We start from the raw sequence: 14,285 nt of genomic DNA, 5'->3' as shown, positions 1-14,285 counted from the left end.
CGGCAGCGCGCCATGGACATCTTACCGGTGGCGCGGCGCGCTGTTTTTGGCCAAGCCGCCGTCGGTCTTCCCTCATCGGTGCGGCGCCGGGGTGTTGCCTTGGAATAGGATTCCTATTCCAAAGGGATCCTTCTTCCATACATGTAAACAGGAAGATATATGAGAAGGAGGAGGTCTACCATTCTCGAAAATCTTCCAAATGACAGTGTTTCCCAGAAAAACCAAAAATGCATTACCAGCTTTTACAGGCCTATACCCTCCAATTGGAAGAATGCAATGACGCCCATTCAATTAGGTACGAATGATTTTTTCCTAGAGGGGGGGGGGTAATCATAAGAACGAATTTCAATTGATAACTTGAATTTGAAGTACTCGAAAATTCAAGAAAATTTAAAATTTTGGAGAGGACCGGGCCCAAATGTCCCCATGCATACGTCCCTGAACCCATTCCCTAAGGATCAGACCTGTGTGGAGCTATGATAATGACTTAGAATCTCGACAGGTTGGCAGCATGAAGGATAGACCATAGACCATGCGAAAGCAATTCAAACTTATTTTTAATTCCTTTAGCTTATTCTTTTAAACAAACATTTTGTAATCCTAACTGTTGGATTTCTTCCCCAGAAAAATTTTATGAAATGTGACATTTTTGCTTTGTTTTGGAAAGAAATCTTGATTCAAAAACTGGATTACACAAAAAGTAGAACATGCGGGACATCATATTATTGACCTTAATTTACGCAGTCTTTTTTCTTTTTTTTTGGACAGTATGTGAATTTTAGGTTATTAATGTTCCGAACAATGTTGTCTAAATCTAAGGCAGAATTTCCTTTGATTACAATTTATTTTTCGAGAAGTACGATGAAAACAAAATCACAGAAGATGTGCTTGAAAAGGCTTATTATGGTTCTGATCAGTGGCAGATCCAGAGGGGGGGGGGCGCGGGGGCACGCCCCCTATGGGCACGCCATTTTTCTATCCAGTACACGCCCGAGAAGTTGGATCTGCGAATCACACAATAACCGGTTTATACCTGTCAGTATTTGAAGAATGTTAGCTTAGGCACAGTTGAAATCTACGCTTTAGGTATATTTTTATTAAATATTTGATACATAGAGATGGTATTTTGGTTGGGTTAATTAGATACCCAATATAATGCGTTCTGTTTGGCCCCCTACCATAATTCTTTGTTGTAATTTGTATTATTTTATTACTAAAGTATTACACTATCATAATATTTTGGTATATTTCATTACGATTAACCTAACTTCACTTCTCGAGTGTGTACTGGATAATACACAAGCACCATTCTTTCTATCTCTATAGTTTTGACACCTGATTTCGTTAAGCATCTCTTAACTGTCTTTTAATCGCTAGAAATGTGATGATCAAAAGTTGTTTTTCAACTGATGTTGAAAATAAAACAGATCTAAGAATTTATGAGAACTTATCAGTCTGCAGGATTATGCGCGTCAATTAAGTTCCAGTGCCGACAGCAATTTTATACACACAGATGAATATTGGTGTGATCCCAATAATTTTTAAGAAGATTCAATACATTATCGTATTTATTCCTAATTGAATTTGAAAGGATGTCAATTGCAAAAGTTCATAATGCCCTTTCAATTCTAATCTCAATTTCTAAGCAAGCCCAAAATACATGCAAAATTGAATAACTCATAAATTACTCACGGTCAGTGAAAATATATGAATCATGGACCCCTGCAAGGGCGGGGGACAAAGGGTAATACTCCCCCTGGTAAACAAGAACATATTCAAAATAAAATGCATAAAACAGGGAAACGAGAAATATTCTACTTTAAATCTTAGTAAGAACAAACCTTCTGATAGTTCTTGCCCCCTCTGCAGGGAACTTCCTCGCGGCCCTCTCGATAAGGGCGAATCAATATGTACTGAAGTTCTCTATCACCTTGCCATTGTTGACTAAGACACTATACAAATTTACATGGATGTGTAGCCTATGTTGTATTGTTTAAGTGAAGATGAAAGATGTTTTGCAGCTTCTACTATTTATTTCGGCAGACAAGGCAACTGCTTGTACTTAATTACTGAAGTTTTTGATGATGCATTAATTCAGATCTCTTTGAAATATTCGAAGACATTTTGAAATAATCGTTAGCTTCCAAAATAACAAATTTTTATGGAATTTGTTTTTCGGTTTTTTAGAAATTAAATTTGGCTAAATTTATAGAATTGCGTGACAGATGATTGACAATAGATTTTAATTAATTTTATAATTTTAACACAAATAGGAATGTTCACGGACAAATCGAACCAAGGTCTTTCCTTTTTTTGTTGTTTATAACCCACAAATTCACATCAATTAGTTACGCGCGAAATGATGATGCATTGCTTCCAGCTCAATCGAATAGCCGCAGCCCAACCGCAGTTATTGTTTTACAAATGTTTCATCAACTAGAAGTAAGATCAAGGACACACCCACGTAAATGAGCCTCAAATATCAAAATTGTATCTATTGCGTGCCGATAATTGTTCAGTGATATTCTAATAATAAGAATTTCAGTCGAGGGCAGTCGTCCTTACGTAATTGTCTAAAATATGAAAAGAGGTCGATATGCACAGCGGCTTTTATCCTACTTACGGCATCTTACATGCTAAATGCTTAAGTTACGCTATGTAAAGTGAAACTTTTCACACTTCAGCTTGTTCTTTCACGCTAAGCAAAATTAGAAATTCATAAAAAACATCATAATCATCGTCTAAAATCATCGCAAATACCACAAGTAAACTAATAATAAAATAAATTCAGAATGGAGATGGTTGAATGGGGATTCAACCTCTGATCAGACGTGAAAGACTTTTAGGAAATTTTGGCTGTTTTTTTTTTTTTTTTTTTTTAATTTGTTAATTCTTCATCCAGAAATTTCCTTTTGTTTCCTGTATGTCGTAACATAAACTGATGTAACGTAAAATAACGTAAAGACTAAAATTCTATAAAGAAATAAATTACGTAAAACACCGTAACGTAAATATTCCACTTAGTAGACCCTACATTACGGATAAACTAGCTCCATAAGATTACATAACGTAAGATTAAGTCTCAAGTTTTAAAAGCATTAAAGGTTTTACGGCGTTCTGTGAAAGAAGCATTGCACTCAGGAATGTGTCCAGGATTTTTTTTTTTTTTCGGGAATGAGGGTTTACAAAAGACTTTTTTCAGGGAGGTTTTACTAAAAAAAAACTGGTACTTGTGTCTTATAGCCACCACACTCAAATTCTGTCGAGAAGTGGAGTTTGGTTAATGGTAATGAAACAACCGGTTTTTCATACCATAGGGTGAAATTCATTCAGTTTGCGATCTGTGTTGATAGGAAATAGTGTCTGACAATGGATACAAAAACAACTGAGCTGGAACAAGCAGGTTTCACACATTTGAGTGTGAACGACAAAAAGAATTTGCTCGACACAGAAACCGGTGCATCGACCCAAAAAGCAGACAGAATGCGGAGTTCCGCAAAGTGGAGGAAAAAACAGGACCGAGGTACATCCCGCCATCATTTAAAATCATACCTAGCATAGTACAAGTAGAGGGCGGCAGTAACGGCAGAAGGCAGAGCTCATTTCGCTTAGTGATATTTCTGCGTTCTGGCGCATATTTCTAAGTTGTAATTTTCATGATTTTGTTGATAAAGTATTATATTTTCACCCTGTTTTTTTTTTTATTTCATTAGCATTAACCAAACTTCACTTCTCGACAGAACTTGAGTGTGGTGGCTATAAGACACAAGTACCAAAAAACTTTATGAAACGAGTCAGACAAATATTTCAGAGGGCGGGGAATGGGGTTCGAACCCCCTCCCCTGGATACGGCCTTGAATGCACTATTCTTTTCATCTGCGCTTGATTATATGTCTCCGGTTCCACGTCCGTGTTCCTGGCCGCGCATACAGAGCAAATTTAGGCCATTTTTAATTCTTCATACCCAAAAAATGCATGTCTACCAAAAAACTGGTAGTCCATGTCCCTTATAACAGAATTTTGTTCGGCGCTAACCCGAAACAGGATAGAGAATATTCATCAGTACCACATGTGCTTCAACAGCAATTACCGATCTTTGGAAAGTTTCTAATACGTCTTATAAAGGTAAAACCCATCTAAAGATATAGTAAGAAAAAACAATTTGAAAAATAAGCATTCCTTCGTAAGAAATTGAAGCTATATCAAATTTCTCTGGCTATACCTTCCTAAGAAGAATTACTTTTTTATTTATATTCATAGATATTAATGGCCATACGGAACAGCGTGGTATTGCCAAAATGAAGGAGACGTGCTAAAACTTAGGACAAAATTTATGGCAATAAATTTGAATAAAAAGCATCATTTTAGCCCTACAGAATACTAATATTTTTGAATGACAAATTCGACACTTATGTCCATTACCCAAAGCATTCAAAGAAATTTTTGTTTATGGTTGGAAATAAAGAACTCTGGAAGAGCTATAATGTCATCAGTTTTGGTATTCATAAATTTGAATAAGTTTCCTACTTTCATTTCGTGGAGTTGTTGGTCTTTCACCATATAAATTTCAGCTTGAGCGCAAAACATATTAAGTGACAGTTTTTCACAAGGCCGTATCCGGCAGAGGTGAGGGTTTTGAAACCCCACCCCGAACATGTGGACAATACAAATACATTACATTATGTCACTTAATAGCTAAAGAGGTATAATAAGACCTTCTACATAGCTGAACTTTATCTGAAACGGCTTGACTCCACTCCTCAATCAAAATCTGTTGTACCAGCCAGATTTTTTCATTCCGAAGATACTTAATTCAAACTATTGATGCTTAACTATTAGTAATTGACTTCCTTGAACTTTTAGTGATGTATTGCCTGAAACGTTCCATATTGGCATTTTATGTTCTGATCATCAGATGATAACGTTAGTGAAATCCTTTGTTTCAATTTCCTCTGCCAGTTTAAGACTTAACAACGAATTATACTCATAACAAAATGAGATACGTCTAAAGTTTTAAACCCTTTGGAATATTTTCGGATACCACACTCAAGGGCACATCCAGGATTTATGTTCAGGGGGGGGGATTTACAAAAAACTGTAAAAAACGCATCAAAATTTGTTTTGATTATATGCATTTTTGTTACGTTTTTACGAGTCGAACAAAAATTTCGTGGGAGGGAGCCAAACCTCATAAGACACACCCCCCCCCCCTCCCTGGATACGGCCATGACCTCACTCCACATGTTCTTGCAGACCTGTAACTGCAAAATAAACAAAATCAAAGAAAAAGTATGGAAAAAATACAAAATATAGCCGCAAAACGATAATTTTAAGTTTTCATATCAAGCCATCAGAGAGGTAAACACTAGTGTTATCAGAACAAGCAAAGAACTTACGAATCTTTGGGCTTTTACAGCACCTTCAGCCATTATAGACTGATCTTACAATAATAGTTTATAATCCTGTCACTCTGGTTCGATAACCCTGCATTTGGACAGAGGAAACAAACTAGTAAGATTTCATTTTGCTTTTAAAATGATCAAGCCATCCTTATAAATTTACTGTCATAGCTATAAGAGATGCATTTCCAGAAACACTTAGGAGATGAAGGCATATTTTATGACCACCAGTCGCTCGATTTATATAAATGAAAACAAGGCTTTAACAAGATTTTACCATCATTTCTTGAAGCTAGGATCAGACCATTCGTTTCCTTCTCGGATCCTGTCCTAATGGGAGGCCTAGTTAGTTCTGGCGGAGAAATTGCCAGGGGTTTTTCCCAAGAATTCTTAGAAAAATTAACTGATTTCTGCTTATTTGACGATAAAATTTCGTTTGAAAATAGTGTTCAGGAAATTCTACTCCTTTGACACTCCTTGGCGTAATCAAACAATTCGTGGTGACTAACTGTTGGTAAAGAGCGAAATGTGCCAATGGTAACTGACATTCTAAAAAGAAATTTTGATAACGATATATACGCTACATCAAAAGAATCTTCTTTTCACGGTTATTCAAAATTTATTCAAATGTAATTAAATCTAGAGTTTTTTTTTTGCTTCTTAAGGCTATTAGTTAATAGTATGATTAATATCCATAATATGTTGAAACCTTACCGAAGATAGCGGGATTTTGAACGCCGTTTATTTCCCCAAGCACCCGTGCAGCCCAAAAAGGCACAGGGTCTAAATTTCCGGATATCAATTTAAAATGAGGATGGTCGAAAGGTAAAAGAAAAAAAAATGCATCTAGGGGCAGCAAGATGCGTCCAGCATCAGACACATCATGTAGATAATATATTGAACGCAGAGGCAGCTCAGATAGATTTTAGCGGAAAGATGGTCATGTTACACTTGTTGAAACGAGAATTACACAAAGGTGTACAGGGTTCTAATCGGTGAGCCCCAAGAACATATCAGGAGAGAGGAGGTGGCTCCATTTCCCTCAATCTTATGCATATGGATATTTTGCACCTCTATCGACTTATGATCATTTAAGGAGCCTCCTCAAACCCTCAAAGGGAAGAATATTTTATTGCTATACTGGGAACAAAATACATTGTAAGCAGTTTTTCTTTTCTTGTACAACATATACAAAAAAATGAAAGCTGCTAAATTTCCGTAATTTTTTTTCAAAATCAATATATTTCTAACTAAATCAAGTGAGCTTTACTTGTTTCATGCACCTCATATCCTTGATTTATAATCTAATCGTTAATCCAGTCGTTTCTATAGAAAATAAATTGACTAAACAAAACTTTCAATTTAACCAATCTATTCAGTTTACAGTAAAAGACTGCTACTGCCTTAGCCTAGATTCGTAATAATTTCTGTTTCTTTGGATTTTGACAGCTTATATAAGATAAGATACGCTCCCTCTAACTTTTAAGTTCAGTTTCTTCTTTTCTCCTCTTTTCTTCGAATCACTTTTTTAAGTTAGGCTCCCTCTAACTTTTAAGTTCAGTTTCTACTTTTCTCCTCTTTTCTTCAAACCCCTTTCTTAAGTTATGCTCCCTCTAACTTTTAAGTTCAGTTTCTACTTTTCTCCTCTTTTCTTCGAATCCCTTTTTTTAATTCGGTAGAAAAGGGAATCTGTTTAAATCAAAATCATATAAGCTACACAACTAAATTTCACAAATCTCGTCGCATCATCTGACCACTGTATCCCCCTCCGCATTGTAGATGAAGCCTTGTAACACTCTTTCAAATCAGGATCGTTCAGGTATAATTTAGAAGATGCTAATTACTATCATTTATTATTAATTAGCAAATGAACTGTGTTCAATGACAATTATGATGATCAAGATAATTCCAAGATATATCTTAAGGTTCCCATGTAACTGAGCCCCCGTTTAGCTAAACCCTCACATAACTAAACCCCATTAACCTGGACCTCCGTTTAACTCAACCCACATTCAACTGAACCCCCTTGCAAATCAGCCCTCATTCAACTGAACCCCCTCACAAATCAGCCCTCATTTAACTCACCCCCAATGCAACATAGCCTTCTTTAACTCAACCCCGTTTTATTCAACCCCCATTCAACTCAACCCCAATTCAATTCAATCCCTACGATAGGTCGGGTTAGTTGAATGGAGTTGAAGTGAATGGGTGTTAAGCTAAAAGAGGATTGGGTTGAATGGGGATTGAGTTAAATGGGATTGAGCTCGATGGGGGCTTATTTAAACGGGTTGAGTTGTATGTAGTTAAGTTAAGTGGGGTTTAGTTCAATGAGGGTTGATTTAAATAGGATGAGTAGAATGGGGGTTGAGTTGAACGAGGATTGAATTGAACGAGGGTTGAGTTAAACGGGGGATATTTTATACACACACCATAATTTCATGTCAATTATCCATTTTATCAGTGAATAAACTTAGCCAATGATAAAATTACACAGCGTTTTCCCCAGTCTTATCATTAGCAAAGACTGTTTGTTCATATAGAGGCATCAATGAAGGGTCCTGGGACCTATTTTTAATGTCAGTTACCAATTATTAATATGTTTTAGCATCAGTAGTTCAATTAGTCAATTATCAAATGATTTAACTAAAATAATAATTTTTCCCAGCTTCGTCAAGCTGCACATTGTCGAAATCAGAATAATGCAAGGATTGATAATTTGCATAAAAGAGGGGCTACAGAAGGATACCATGCCCTGCTTCCCTGATATAATGCGTGACGACATGTTCCCGCTATGTCACGCCATTTCCTACACGACATGCCACGTCCCAAAATGCCATGTTATACCAGGCCTTCGCCGTGTCACGTTCAGTCGCTCCACCATTTTCGACGTAATACATACTCTTTCGAAAGTGGGCGGCCCGGGTAATTGTTCAAAAGCAAAAATAAGTAAAAAGGATTCGCCGGTAGAATAAAAATGGGTAAATGCAATTTTTGAAAGAATTTCACATCATTAATTTTGACAAATTGGAAAACTGCCAAGTGTCTATGTGACAAATTGTTCAAACTAAAAAGCGATGAAATATTACTTCCCTGTATATCACTTAAATGATATTCTGTAGCAGTCAAGCTTGAATCAAGGCGGCAGTAGATTCAAAGTGTTGGTATTGGTTCAGCTGGCAGACAAACCAAAGAATATCCTGCCACTCCGTGCCGTGTTCCACGACACCATGCAACCTCCCACTATTTCGCGCCAACCTCTGTCATGTCATGCCACTTTCCATCATACCACCTTACGCCACCTAGTGTAGATAGTTTTTAAATACGAACAGCCCCTTCCGTGATCCCTCAAGAGTAAAAAATTGACAAAAAGGATTTTCCGTCAGAACTTGTTCAACCGCTATATTTCAAAAATTTTGCATGTTAAAATTCGATACATTAAAAAATCTGTCAAATATGTATGACAAATCGTTGATAATAAAAAATCTTCAAAATTTCATTGATCAAACATGAAAGGGAATGAAATGTCACTTCTCTGTATACCACTTAAAGCCTATTTTGCTTGAATGAAGGCGGCAGTAGATTCAAAATTTTGGAATTGATCCAGCCGGCTGACAAATCGAAGAATAGTCTCACCAATCTTTAGGCCATTTCAGTCAATACATCTTGAAATTTGACAGTATCGGTTCAGGTGACGTCATATATAATTGATGAATTAACTTCTGTTTTTCTATGAGCGCCAGGAGCAGATCCTGTCATTTTCTTTATTCTTCCTAATTGTGATGTATAGCCTCACAGAAAAGTATGAAGGAGCATATGCATTGACATACAGTTAAAAATAAATGTCGACTGTTAACCATAACGAAACTTGTAGACTAACCTTTATCGTTTTCTAGTATGGCACGCCCTAACAGTTAATAAGTTTGACGTACTGCTGCTAAAGATCTGACGGGCAAACATATAACGTTAGTTGATGTCCAGACTAAAACTATTAAATCTTATCTTTTTATGGTAAGCCATGATCTCAGAATTATTTAGCTTTTATGTTCCAACGGAAGTTTGAGGTAGAATTCATCATATATTCAACACCAAGGTAGATAAAAATATGGCGTAAAAAAGGCGTTTTGAAAATAACTAACATATTTTGTGCCCAAGTTGCTGGCATACCATGAGTGTGACAATTTTAGCAAAATGACATGAAGGTTTTCTCCATTGGGAGGTTCTGAAGCCATTTTCAATGGTGCATTTCAATGGTGCAATACAATGGTGCAATGGTGCAATAGATAGCAAATGTCATTAGCTATTGCTTTAGTGACAGCATTGGGTTCTAAGCTATAAGTTGCAGCTTGGAGAGGCGGGAATTTCGCCCTATTAGCCACAGACCTATTTTAAGTAAAACTTTCAGTAAAAACATGAGCATAAAGCCTCTTCCAGCTACAAATTCACTTTGAACATTTGTAGTATACAAATTTCAAACAAAAATCTCTAGGCTAGAAGAAATAAGTTACCGAAAATGTAGAAATTACACGTATGAGCTGACCTGTTACCTTGGCTTTGAATTGGTTTTGCATGATAACCAATTTCTGTAGAAAGCACCGGCGGATGCAAGACATTATATGGAGGGGGATTACGGAATTTTTGTTGGCGAGGATGGCAATATTAGAAAAATAGTTATTAAACGTGCCGCTTTTCTATATTTTCGTATTGTTTTTTTTTTTTTTTTTTTTTTTACCATCCAACCTGCATAAAACTACCTGACTAAGGAGAATAAACAAAGTTTCACGCTCTTCTTCTTCTTTTTTTTTAAGAAAATTGCACTCGCTTAAATTCAGTTACTCTGGTGTCCTCACTGAAGTAACTCTATATTAGCATCTTTTCCCTACGTGGATTAGTTTGCGCCAATTGTACATTTCTGTTTTTTTTTTGGTGGTGGTTTTATTGGTTTTTAGTTTTACCTTGTTTTTTTTTTTTTTATCTTGTTCTTCTTGTTTGTCTTTCGTGCTGAATACGCCTTGTTTGTATAAAGGCGAAATATCCGCGTTGTTTTGTTTTTGTTGTTTTTTTTTCTCTCCACTGGCCACAGTCTCGTTTGTTTTTTGTTTTTTGAGATTTTTCTCTTTGTTGGTTTTTCTCACTTAAATTGCACCCATTTATCATCCTGTGTCCATGTATTCATTGTTATCTTTGACCGAAGGACCTGCTCGCATTTATGTTTTCCCATCACAAATGGTAAAACTAAGTAACTACTAATTTACAAATTTCAAAAAGAAATTCAAAATGGATTAGTTATATAGTGAAACGATTTTAATATAAAACAATTCATTCTGTTTAAATTTCAGGTTGAGAGAAAATGCCTGGTCTGACCCCCGTTCCCCCTCTTCACATCCCAAATAGTTGCTTTTCATCCGAAAACTTGTATCGCCAGAGAGAAGAAACACAAGAAAAAAAAATAAATACAGAAGAAAAAACACGAAAAAATAAAAACTTGATATAGCCTAAAAAGAAAAAACTGAAAAAAAAACACAAAAGAAAGACATTCATCTGGCTTCGTTATTTTATTCAGTTAAAAGATTTTACCCGTTGTATATAATTCTATATTTTCTTTTTATTTATAAGTGGAACTCCAGTGGGGATTAAGAACTTTATTACCTGTAACTATTTACTTACATTCGTTACTAAGTATCCGCTGTTTTATATTAACTAACGTTTGATACTGTTCGTTTTGCCCATATCTATGACCAGTAGAGAAGGTTAACATTTTCTTTTTATTCTGATGAAAGATCTACATTTCCATTTTACTTATGAGTCCCTTCCCAAAAATTGTATTTTGCTGCTTATCTCTTTAAGGAATTCTAGAATTAGATTTCATGTTCAGTTTTAAAAGGAAATCTGTTCTACCCTCCTAAACCTAAAAGCTGCTATCTCATTTTTATTTTAACATTTCGTCACCAAAAAATAAGTTGAACCCAGGGAAGCTTGTGTATTAACCTATCCGATTGGAAATACAATCGCTTATACCAATCTCCTGGGTATAAAAAAGTGTCCGTAATTTTTGAATATTCTAGGATATATGTAATTTCGTGCATTGCAAAGACGCTACCCAAGAATTTTCCCAGTGAGGGGTGGGGCAATTTTCCTATTAGGCAATGAATAGATGTGACGGTGAGAAGTTAAAGCACTTTAAATGCGGTAGTAATTTGAAGTGTAGTTATTAATCTCTTCAACAAAATTACAGTGACCTGATCTTAAGTAGGCCTATGTCTTAAATTGAAGCTTTTTATTTTCTTTCCCTTTCCCAGGAGCAGGGGCATTGCTTCCTAACCTCTCCATGACACGCCCGTAGTACTTAGTAGCTATATTTTGTATTTACTTTTGCGTTTTTTTTTTGTTTATTTTGTGGTTTAATGTGTTTGTTTACTTGTAGGTTCCTTTTCTCAATTTCATTCAGATTTTTCGTCTCATGTTTTTTTTTCTAACGTTCTGTTCTTTGTTTTTTCCATTATGTGTCTTATTTATTGCTCTTTTCCTTTTATGTATTTATTCTAGCCTATATTGTAAATGTGAATTACCCGGTCAGTCACCGGATAAAGTATTTATCCCTAGGTTCTTAAACATTTCCAACTGCTTTGAGAATCAAATCAAAGACAAAGTTCGCTACTTTGTCTTGGAGTGCCGCAACAAAATCTAATTTATGAAAAGTTTCCAAATAGCGTAGGCTTCAAATAAACATTATTAGCGTTGTCTTAAAATAGGATGGTAGAAAATCGAAGCTATTGGAAAAAGCAAATTTCAACTCCTTTGCGATATTCTATGCCATGTATTAAGAAGTAAATGTCATAATACGATGTCATAGTATAAAAATATGTAACCAAAACATTTTTATTTCAAAAGATAAAAAAATATATAATTCGGTAAAAGCATGTCAAACTTGCGAAAAAAAATACTTTAGACTTCAGCGTAAAAAATTTAAAGTGGGAATTTCTAAATACAAGGAATCAGCCTTATCGCCCAACTCAGTTTCAAAACAACGACAGCGAATTACAATAAACACAATATTTCGTGAATTTGCTGTTTCTGTGAAACCCTATTTAGTTTTAGGTGTTTTTTTTTAATTTTGCATATTTATCTCTCAAATGAATTTTGTCTTTTCAAATAAAGTATTTCTTAAAATCCTGCAACTGACTGCAAAGTTAGCACCATGGGATACGACAGTAACCCGTTTATGCTTAGTAACATATAAATAATAAACTTTAGCACTCGCAAGCATAGTAGGCAAAAATAGAATAAGAAACAGAATAATAAACCATGAGAGTAAGAAGAAGGTACAAGTCTAGAATTGGGGCTATTCAAAAGGGAACTTGTTAAGAAGACCATTCCTAATTCCTGATACGGAGAAAAATTGTAGTTAACTCATTTTGAAGGCACTTCCACTATAAGTTACCCCCCCCCCCTAAAGTACGAATATATAGCCACATTCAAAAAGGAAACCCATAAATTGAATCAACGCTGACGAAATCCTTCTCAATAGCCCCAATTAAAGGCTTGTACCCTCTTCTCATTTCCCCATCCAAATCTGTTCACCCAGATCAGAGTTGCCAGCAATTATTTTAATATATATATATATATATATATATATATATATATATATATATATATATATATATATATATATATATATATATATATATATATATATATATATATATATATATATATATATATATATATATATATATATATATATATATATATATATATATATATATATATATATATATCCAATTTGTACATTTAAGTATGGATAAGATGAAACCAAATATATAACTTACCCTTAACTGGTGTATTTCCTTCTCAAGTTTTGTTACTGTTTCTTCTTTCCGTTTCAGCTGAAGTCTTAGCTCGACAATTTCACTTTCTAACTGCCCAACTCTAATATTTTTATCAGAATCTGTCGATTTAACGACGTCAATTGATGGGCGAACACTAGTTGGGATCACTGAAGATTTATTAGCCCCAGCAACACTATTCGATACTATGCCAGGTATTTCCGAGTCATTGAAACAAGAAGTGCCATTACCCATTTGTGGTTTGTACACTGAAGTTGACACTACTAAACCGGGAGAAACAATTTGTGGCGGTGATATTTTCGTTTTACTTAGAATCTGAGATAAACTAACAGGCCCAGAAGATTTCACTTTATCGGACTTTGGTGATGTTTTGAATTTTTCACGACATTCGTTTGTATATGCTATCATTTTGGCAGCGTTATCCGCTCTTGTTTCCTGTCCATTTTCAACTAACTTTTTGCCGGGAGAATCGTCACTCTCTTCATTAAGGAGACTCACTTGTGTCACATTTGTGTCAACTGGAGAAGACATCTTCAGGGCAACAAAATAAAACTTTAAAAAAATTATATTTATATATATATGTGCATATAAATAGAAAAAAACATTTATTTCTGGGTATTCACGGGGAAATTCTTTAGGAATAAAATTACAATATAAAAATAAGAAATAGCACAATATATTATAACTTATATTAAATAATATATTACAATTAAATGGTATTATATATTATATTAGAATAATAACATGTTATATCTTAGTGTATGCATAAATCTGACAAGAGTCTATAAGTTGTTCTGTATACGAAAAGGAGGAAAATTATGTTACCCAAGCCAGGCACATGCGCAAGAACTCACCTTGGAAGAGGTGCAAATGTAAAAAAAAGAAAAAAAAACGCTAAAACCATGGGCAAAACATATCGACAATTTAGGAATTAAAAAGAAAAATCACAAGAGTTCAGGGAGGACACAGACCAGGAGCCGACTCAAAATTTGATGTAGAAGCAACAGGTAAATATAATAACGAGTAAAATGTGGACTTATTC

At 35.0% G+C, this 14,285-nt stretch overlaps 1 protein-coding gene across 5 annotated transcripts in view; it reads right to left on the bottom strand.

Annotated features, from left to right (window-relative positions):
- Pkg21D (Protein kinase, cGMP-dependent at 21D) overlaps positions 1-14,285 on the bottom strand; it is a 263,107-nt gene that overhangs the window by 218,694 nt on the left and 30,128 nt on the right. For 3 of the 5 annotated variants that reach the window (XM_089089514.1, XM_089089515.1, XM_089089516.1), the window contains exon 2: positions 13,226-13,774. In XM_089089514.1, the coding sequence (XP_088945640.1) occupies positions 13,226-13,774 (549 nt within the window). Of the gene's footprint in view, positions 1-13,225; positions 13,796-14,285 lie in introns of all 5 variants that reach the window. The other 2 variants (XM_089089512.1, XM_089089513.1) reach the window with 1 other exon arrangement.

This window comes from Artemia sp. Qi Xiang Cuo, chromosome 5 (genome assembly GCF_049724085.1).
Source record: "Artemia sp. Qi Xiang Cuo chromosome 5, ASM4972408v1, whole genome shotgun sequence".
Classification (NCBI taxonomy): Eukaryota; Metazoa; Arthropoda; class Branchiopoda; order Anostraca; family Artemiidae; genus Artemia; species Artemia sp. Qi Xiang Cuo.
This window is presented reverse-complemented; position numbering and strand designations above follow the sequence as displayed.